The 9847-nt window shown below is 42.0% G+C and overlaps 1 protein-coding gene across 2 annotated transcripts; it reads right to left on the reverse strand.

Moving 5' to 3' along the window:
- Positions 1 to 2786: 2786 nt before the first annotated feature.
- Positions 2787 to 8938, reverse strand: LOC131223133 (uncharacterized). Of its 2 annotated transcripts, XM_058218441.1 has the most exons (4): positions 8428 to 8937; positions 5755 to 5928; positions 4187 to 4876; positions 2787 to 3889 (listed from the first exon to the last, which is right to left on the reverse strand). In XM_058218441.1, exons 1-4 carry the CDS (start codon positions 8770 to 8772, stop codon positions 2900 to 2902), a joined length of 2199 nt encoding a protein of 732 aa, XP_058074424.1. In that variant the 5' UTR covers positions 8773 to 8937; the 3' UTR covers positions 2787 to 2899. The 2 variants fall into 2 exon arrangements, with proteins under 2 accessions (XP_058074424.1, XP_058074425.1); XM_058218442.1 differs by lacking the exon at positions 5755 to 5928 and having other exon boundaries at positions 8428 to 8938.
- Positions 8939 to 9847: the final 909 nt, after the last annotated feature.

Here is a 9847-nt window from a genome sequence, read left to right on the forward strand (position 1 = left end):
TGCACTAATGACAACGAATTCAATGCCCTCATGGAAGGTCTACTCCTAGCAAAAACATAGGCCCTACCAGGAAGATCACCCTTCTCCATAATCAGGCTGATCCGCTCACTATGTGGGCCACAACAGTATGTTTGGATCAGACCATTGGCTGTTCAATGATCCCAATGGCGTGGCCCATCTGAAGGTCAAACTAGCCTGATTTGGTTCAAGGTATATTCAAGGTGGGGCCCATGTTTCATGGTATGCATTTCCTACACAAGCGACACCGTTCTGATGAACTTAACTATCTGGTTTTAACTGCCGATTTTAGCCAGTGGCTACATTAGGTTCAACCAACATTTTTATGACCACCATTTGCATGGTCAGGATTGTTCGATTAGTGTGAAAATCTATATACTCAATGCAAACAACATGAGTTCCAAGGAGATTAGATTTTGGTATTATTGCAATTGAACACAGTAGCACATCCAAACTTAGCCTCAGAAGACAATCATGTCAATGGCTGGCTTTTGATGTAAATAGTATTGGATGAATGTGTAGATGGATTTCAAGAATAATGCTTGTTGGGCCTTTCATATGGCTGGAAACAGAATGATCCCACAAGTTCTGCTCTTTAATTTCATATTGCCTTTTATCTATTAAAAATAAATTCGAACATGCAATGTTTCAATGGGGCTTCCTCCAATCATGCTAGAGAAGATCAACTCTCATCTTCAAGACTACCCCAACCGGATCATATACAAATCTCTAAATACCACCAACTTTCTTCCTTCTTATTCTGGATGTCAGAGACGGGTCATGGATACTAATTGAGCACTAGGATTGGCAAATTCAACGAATCAAAAGCACCGAGATTGAGGAAAAAGGCCCAACGTGCGCTGCAGCTTATAACTGTCATAACTTTGTGACCAGTTATCAGATTCACGTATATGAAATGTCAGGAAAGCTATAAAGGACACTTTGGTTTGCCGGTGACAGTCGATTGGCCTCAACGGACCTCTTGAAAACAAGGTAATTTTTAAGATCAAAGTTTCATTTTAGTTTAAAAATTACTATTTTTAGCAAAGTTTTGTATGTTTTTCCTTCATTTTGAGGTTTACAAGTCCTTGTTTAAGTTATCTAAGAGTTATTTATGAGTTTGTGAGTTTTGATATCGGAAATATTTTTATTGAGTTTCACTATTTAAGGAATTTTGTATGTTGAGTTGAATTAGGAGTCGGGGACATCTTTGCTCATATGAGATGTTGTAAACAACAATTTGTTCAATAATATCAGTTTAATACTTGTTTTTAGAGCTTTTCTTTTCCTTGTGGGGATTTAAGGTTTCATATAGGAACAAGATGGTGATCTTTTCCTGCCCATTTCTCGCATCCGCTACGCATCTTCTTCTTTTCAATGATCAAATCTACAAATTCTCAAGTTCTCTTCTTCTTCTCAATGATCAAATCTACAAATTCTCAACTAACCTACCATATAAAGCATGCTTATGGAAGGGTGTGGCCAATTACAATTGATGCTACACCCAAACGCATCTTAAAGCCAGTGTTGTCATTGTCGTACGATTCATATCGTATGGCCATATGATGTTGAATCATACGGCCAATCATACAATTCATATCTGAATTGCACGATTAAATGTGAATCATACTATTCCATAAATCACATGCAAAACCTGTAGCATCCTGTTGAAATTTTGATTTTGATTTTTTTTTTTTTTGCAATTTTTTTAGTGCTTTTGGTTTTAAAACATATTTAGGCCCCACCCTCGTTAGAAAAACATATTTTTTGCAACTTTTGAGAGATTTTGAAAACGTTTGGAGTTTGGAGGTTATAGAAAACGTAGAGAAAGAAATCAACATATATTTTTCATTGCTAAACGGAATTGAACGCTGCTTGTTACATTCGATTTCTATGTTAAAATAGGTATGAATACATTTAAAATATTCATTTATTCATTTCTATTTCATTTCTTTCATGTATTGGTGAAAATATGGGTTTTCGAAAAAAAAAGAAAGAATATTTTAAATTTTTGTATTTTTTATTTTCAATTTATTATTATTCTTTTTTAAGGCTTTTGTGTTTAAAAGTTATTTATACCCACATACATTATAAATATCACTTCTTTTCTTTCTTTTGAGTTATAGTGATGAGATTTGGAGTTTATGTGGGCCTAAAATAGTTTTTTTCAAGAGTTTTCTCATTTATTTCAAATTTTCACTAATTTTCTCATTTTTAATGAATTTTTAATCTTCTATATTTGCATGGGACTCAAACAGTTTTTTCTCTTAATATAGTCTTGTCACTTATGTGTTGCTGATTTGCCGTGTTGGTTCGTTTTGAGCATTAAATGAGGATGAGGAAAATATTATTTTTTGAATCATATAGAAAACTTAAATGTCTTTTTTAAACTTGATTATAACATGAATGATACAAGTACAGCACATTGAAAATAAATCAATGATATATCTTTTTGTTTGTTTGCATATTCATGACAAAATAAATAATTGATGTGTTTTTTTATATATAAATTTTATATTTTTTATAATATGTTTTATGAAAATTTGAAAAAATCTTATGATTTAAGATAGGATACGATACTATTCAAACCCTTCTATGATTTACGATATGATAACAATTATGACAACATTGCCTAAAGCTAAAAAACAGAACAATCTCAAGATTGGTAAACTAATTGATGACTACCCATTTGCCAAAAACTCTTGAAAGAATCGGTAACATCATGGGCCTCCATTGGCAGAGTATCCATGCACCAGCAGAGCTCGAAATTTATGATAAAACAATTGTTTTATTTTATTTTCTCATTGATCACATCATTCCTAATCTCAATATTACAACCGTGACCCATCTTCCAAAATCACTGAAACAATCAACTAAATAACTAAGCATTGTTAGTTTCTACAATTACCGCAGTCATCCCAGAAGAAGGACACGACAGTGAGAGGTTAGTCGTTGCAGTGTAGTGGAAATCAATCTGCAACCTTTTTAGGAGAGAGACACCAGACACCATCTCTTTCTTCACTTCCATCTCCAACTCCCTCAATGGGATAGCAGCAAGAAATCTCTTGACAAATTCCCTACAACACTCTCTCCCACTGCAAATTACCTGATCATCGTCTCTGCCAGAGCCTACATTGCCACTTTCTTCCATGGACCCCACCGTTTCCTTCGCTTCCTCTTTACAAACGTCATCCTTCCCACCATCAGCTGCATTCTCCGGCACTCTGCTCATCAATGTGGTGTCATCAAACCGCAAAATGTAGGCCTGGTTACACCCTTCAAAGAGCCGCTCCCCCAGAGTATCGATGATATAATACGCATCGGCATCAACCATCAATACGAAGAAATGGTCATTCCAGCTAACGATATAGACCTGGGGCCCACCATCCTCCACATTGCTACTGATCTCATCCCAGATGCTATCGAATGACATTGCACCCTGCAATAATTCGAAGTTCTCCGGGCCAAAGAAACCAACAAAGGATTTCTCTGAAGAGACTGATATGGGCCTGATCTCAGCTTGTATCACAGTTTCCAGGTCGAAATGCTTATCAGGGAATCGGTCTCGGTAGGTCTCGTTGTCACATAGCTTCCGCCACTCTAATGAGCCGTCTCGGATGAGGCTGTCAAACTCGGATTTTGTCGGTATGGTGCCTTGGTTTGTCTGCAGCCAGTTGGCAATCACCGCGACAAGTGCAGTGCAAGCACTCTCTCCTGCAGCACTCTCGCTCCGCTGGTCAATTGAGGCGAAGAAGACGCTGGCTTTGAGCTTCGATTGGCTGTCTCTGCTGATCAGCTCCTTCTCTTCCCAGCTGCCAATTGCAAAATCTTCGCCTCCAAAGACGGATTCCACCACTTTCCCATTTGCTCTCTGTAAGTAAGAGCATAAGCAAGATCAGATCAGAAAAGAATTGCAGCCTAATCATGTAATATAAACCAAGATTTGGAAATCATGGCTCAGATGAGTTAACTCGATGACTCAGGTGGATAATTCCTTTCTTTGTATTCAACTGATTTGAGGCAATATGGATGGTCTGGATTTCCATAAAAGGGATGAGTTGGACTCGTTCTAGAGACAACCCAAGCAGAATCAAGCAATCCCAAGTCAATCCGTCCATGTTTTCCTGCCCCTGTCATGGAAATTCATAGAAATTCTACATGCACGTACCTTGCTTGACGACCTGGACTCATCCGAGGAAGAACCGAGCTGCCGCCGGGCGAAATCGATGTCATCTCCCCCATCTTCCCCATTGGCCTTATTGAGCAAGGGCTCTTCCTTTCTCCTCCCTGTCCTGAAACTAAGCCTACGTCTCTTCCACGACAGTAAACCGCCGCCCTTGGGAGGCAACCCGGACCGAGCCACTGAGCTCACCGACGATTCTGACTGACTCACCAGACCCACTTCCTCACTCCCACTCCCATGGCTATAATAAACTGCCGATCCGTCCGCCGCAGCCGTGGCTGCCGAAGCAATCGAGCCATAACCCAATTGCTCCACCGGGGCAGGATCTGCCTCGTCGTCAGGGGAGTCTGTGTCAAAGGCAGCAACCGACTCATCGGTGGTGTCGCCAGCCGAAAAGCGGCCGGAGGGGCGGCTGTCGCTTAATTCTTCTGGCTGTTGCTGATCTGGGCCTACCATCGTCGTCTTCTTCTTCTTCTTCTTGACTCGGCCATACGGCGACACATAGCTCGTCATCCTTCGCAGGAAGCTCTCGGGCATGTTGTTATTGCTGTTGTCGTCCCCGTCGTTGTTGCTGCTGCCAATGTCGTTGTTGTTGTCGCTGCCGTTATTGTTGGGTTGCTGAAGTGTTTCAAGGGAGTCTTGGGACATTCTGATCTCGACGAAGCTCAGGGATATCTGGAGAAGAATGGAGAAAAGACGGAACGTTAGAGACCATGGAGTCGTTCTTTTTTTGAAAATGACTAAAATACCCTTGGTTGACCGTTAGACGTCAATGGGCATTGGAGATTGGGTCAAGCCCGCCGCTGTGGGCCCACCCTGTACAAGCATGTAAAATTGGGCCTAGTCCGATACGGCCTAACTTCTTTCTTCCCTTCGAAGGCAGGAAAAAGAGACTGACAGCTGATGGGACCCATGGAGGATTGAACCTCAGCCCTCTCCACCATATGGGGGTGAGCTGTGATCCATTATCCAAACCATTCATCCCATGAACACTTCCCTGGATGGTCGATTTTTTGAAACTCACACAGAATGGTCAATCTTGTGGGCCCCACCACGTCCTGCAAATGGACGGTGAAAAATAAAAAGGCCAATGACTCGCATTTCACGGTTGGCAAAGAAGTTTCACCTCTACACCGCATCAGGCCAACCAGCCATCAGCACCATGAAAATTGTACTGTTCTCCGGTTCACCCCACAGTTTCTGGGGCCCACTATGTCCATGTGAAATCCGCTACATCCATCAGTTTTCGCCAGCTCATCTTAGAACATGAACCCAAAAATGAGTCAGATCCAAAACTTAAGTGGACCACACCATTGGAATTGGCGGGGACGCCCCATGATGTTTTTATGCCATTCAACCCATTCAATCCCCACTGTTTCTTGTGGTGTGTCCCATTTGAGTTTTTTAATCTATCTGAACTTTGGGCTCTCTTTCTAACATGAGATAGCACAACCCATGGGCGGACTGGATATCACATAGACATCACAGTAGCCACACATAACTTATGTTTACAATTACAAGAGGAAAAAGGTAGGGTAAGATGGGAAACTTACGGAAAGAGTAGCCTCGCTAGCAACGCCAGCAATCTGTAAAGGGCAGGACAGGTTTCTTTGTAGCTGAGATTCCGTTTCTCCCTTTTGCATCTGAGAAGCCAACTCCCCAAGGTTCAATGAAACCGTCCCTATTGCCGCCAGCTTGCTTCCTTGCTGTTCCAGAACACCCTCTCCCTGTGGGCATTTTCGTCATTTAGTTAGACACCTTTACCATTTTTATATATACACGTGAAAAGTGATGAATGGGATCCACTACGGGTGGGTGCACACGTTACCAGATGTACCATACAGCGCTCAGGCCAAATTGGGCTCGTGTTTTCTTTGATCCTGACAGTTGATACCATGGCCCCAATGTGGATGGCCCATACAATGAAAACTTCAGTGGGCCGTAAGAATCCTAACCCTTCAATGGATGGTTGACAAACGGATGGTTGTCACTCAATCTGGAAGAAAGTCAGATATACATCTATAATCTTGCGGCTACTTTTCGGGCATGTGCGGACAATGAGTACTGTAGTATCAACGGTTAGAATAAATGAATGATAGGCCCCATTTCCACATCACAACCATTCAGCATGAGCATGATAGGCTACCTCCCTGATAGGGACGTGGGCCCATTTATATTCGCACGGTTTCATGATAAGTGAATAGCATATACAATGGATCTCCCTGCGTATATGCGACGCACACAGCATCATTCCTCTCCTAAGCTTGTTGCTTTACCCACGTTGAAATCTGAGGGCATTATCGTCATTTTAGGTGAATTGAAGACGTCAAACGAGGTTACCGTTAACCTCGTCGTCTTGTATTAAAAACTGATTCTTGTCAGCTAAGAAAACGGGAATGACCAGCCATTTCAGGCATCGAATCATTTTCGTTGGATTCTCCAAATCCCATGTCTTACAAAAAGACACAAACACAGAGACATAGAAAGGCCATGTGGCGGTGCATACACCAAATATCCGGTATTGTTCTATTCTTTTGAACTTCGATTCGATTCTTGTGGTGCGTTTGGCTCATGGCCATTTCAGAGTGGAGAAAATAGCGAAGATGAGTTTTTCTTTATCTTTCTAATTGGGTGGAAAGAATTCGGTGACTCAGACCGACTGATGACTCGGACCAATTCAGTAAATCCTCAGTCAAGACATACCCTACAACTAGAGGAGACCATGCCCCATTGCTTCTATTTCTAATTTGATGGACAGGGACCATGATTCAATAATCTAGATAATTGGTATATTAATTTAGGTCTTGGATAAAACATGTCCAAAAAGATTTTTGATTCAAATGGTTGAAAGATCATTTAATTAGGAGTTTCTCATATAGTCCTGACGTGGACCAATTTAAAAACATCAGATGCACCTGTCAATGAAAATGAGACATTGAAGGGTGACCTTGACAATATAACTAGCCACATGTTGACAGGATTGATTAGGCTATATGTCGCGCCAAAGATAAAGCCAACCCAGTCTATACTTCAGTCTCATTGTTTTCAACTTTCAAATATATTTTGCATGACTCCATTTTCAACCGTAGCACATAGCTGAATAGCTGAATCAAATATGGGCTAGATCAAGTTACCGGGGACACATCTTGTATGGAAGACCAGCATAAAGCTGCAGTGAAAATCAAAGTTCCTCTCCATGGAATAACAACTTTGCCCTGTTTTACTGTGGGTCCCATTGACAAGTTGTTACTGGTCATGTTAGGTATTAAATGCAATGTGTGATGATGTTGTCCAATTACATTGCAGCAACACGTAAGGAATTTTACTTTCTGCAGGCTGAGGATCCCGATTCGTACCTAGAGAGCAATTCACACCCACAATTCAGCAACCTAAGTTGGGACAACCGTTAGTTGAACGTGTACCGTGTGCATATATAGGCCACAAATTAAAATGTTTAGTTTGCCCTATTCATTAAAATATCAAAGCATAGCTTATATATGGCCATAAACAAGATACCAACGGTTTGGATTCCCTGAACCGTTTCAGAATTAAAGCCTGTACAAATTCTTAGCCCAGGGATCACTCGACTAGGACCGTTAGATCAAGCCCGCCCTTGGGTTCTACAAAGAATCGGATCGGGTCGAACCGAGCTCAAGCCGACTTGATTCGGAACCATAGAATCCATTGGTTCATTATTTTTGAAAATTCTCAAATGAGTAGTAAGAATCCCAAAAATCGAAAATTATAAAATATTATTTATTTTTATCAGGAAAGGAGCCAGAGCTGAATTCCAAGATGTACGCGCCCACGGTAAGTTGGACGTGTGGCATGACTGTTTGCAATCCGAACCGTTCATCTCGTGGGCCCCGACGGATGCAATTTCGGACGATCTTAATTGCTGGATCCATGACCTACACATGAACGGTATAAAACAAGAAAAACAAGTAGGGTTTGAATTTGGACGGACAGGAGCGTCCAAATCTATCCGATCTTCTGAAAGGGGATCATCCGCAAGTAGGCCCACCAAATGAACGATCCAGATCACTGAATCACGGCAGCACGTGCCATGTTACCGAAAAAATACCCTTCAATACGGAATTCGTCGGGTTTTTTTTTTTTTTTTTTGGAAAATTAAAATCTTACCCCCTTTTTTCTGAAAATCAGGAAAAAGGATACCAAAAAAATTCGTTTTAGAAGCGAAATAACGAGAATGAGGAAGGACTTACGTATAGAATCGAGAAGGAAACGTCCCAGGCATTGAAGGAATTCTCCTTCTGCGTAGCAGAAAACCCACAGACATTCTCAAACTCGTCTCCGAATTCCACGACGTCCGTTTCAGCAGCGAACCTTCCCTCCTTTGAAACGTTTCGCCTCTCTCTCCTCCTCAAAGAAACCAAACCCACTTTCGGCCCTTTCCATCTCATCTCCACCACCACAACCTTCTTCTTCTTCTTCCCTTTCTCATCAACAGCTCCTTCCAGCCCTTCCAATTTCAGCAGCTTCACCTTCACCTCGAACCGCTTCACCGTCGCCGGCGGCCACGGCGACCATTTCATCATTTTCACCACCATGTGTTATACGGCGAGAATTTGACAGGAATTAGAGGACGGTCGTCAGATTCCGGTCGACGAGGAGGAGTTTGGTCTGTCGGGATTTGTCAGATGCGGTTTTGGGAGGGAGTATTTATAAAGGGAATGGCGGAGAGAGAAAGGCGAGAGAGCTTTGGGTGAGAAAGCTTCATGCTTGGGTTTTTAACTAAAAAAGGAGGGGTTGCTTCTTGTACGTTTGCCCCGGGAAGTAACCGGATTTACGATACTGGGATTTGATGGCACTCGGCCCATCGGGACCGTTGATCTAATTGACATCGTTTGTTTCCAATAGGGGAGATTTTACAGGGCCCCACTTCTCTGGATTTAGAGACGAGGATACGTAGTGTCCAACTAGGACGCGAGTTTCACTAACCCGGGTGGGACCACCGTGATGTTTGTGGGAAATCCACCCCGTCCATCCGCTTTAGGAGATCATTTTAGGACATGCGAGGAAAAATGATACGGATCCAAAACTTAAGTGGACCACGCGAGAGGAGAATTTGGGGAAAGAAATGCCAACCGTTGAAAACTTCCTGAGCTCTGCCTTGATGCAAACCGTTTATAAAGTTATACACACTGGGATGAAGTGAAAACACAAACCTTTGCCTAATACAAAACTTTTTTTTGGTGGCCATTCAAATGTTTCAATGGTGGTCATTGAATGCCCACTATTTGCTCTCGTGTGGCCCATTTGGGTTTTGGATCCACCTCGTTTTTAGCTGCATGTCCTGAAATGAGCTCACAAAACGGATGAAAGGGGTGGATTTCTCAAAAACATCAAAGTGGACCCAATGGCATCCCATTTCCTGCTGAGGGCTCTCCCCCATTCGCGTCCCTGTAACCCTTAGTTACATGCGGGCCACCGTTGTGTTTGTGTCATATCCAAATGTTGGTAACCGTCGGATATTGTCCTTTAATTGAATGGATAGCAACTCGAGAAAATTTTTTATGCTCTTGCAGAGTGTGATGCGGTGACACGCGAGTGGCACACAAGTGATTTAAATTAAACTATCCAAAATCATGGGTCGCAGCTTAGACGTGTCATCATCCAAAATTA

The sequence above is a fragment of the Magnolia sinica genome, chromosome 13 (genome assembly GCF_029962835.1).
Source record: "Magnolia sinica isolate HGM2019 chromosome 13, MsV1, whole genome shotgun sequence".
Lineage (NCBI taxonomy): Eukaryota > Viridiplantae > Streptophyta > Magnoliopsida > Magnoliales > Magnoliaceae > Magnolia > Magnolia sinica.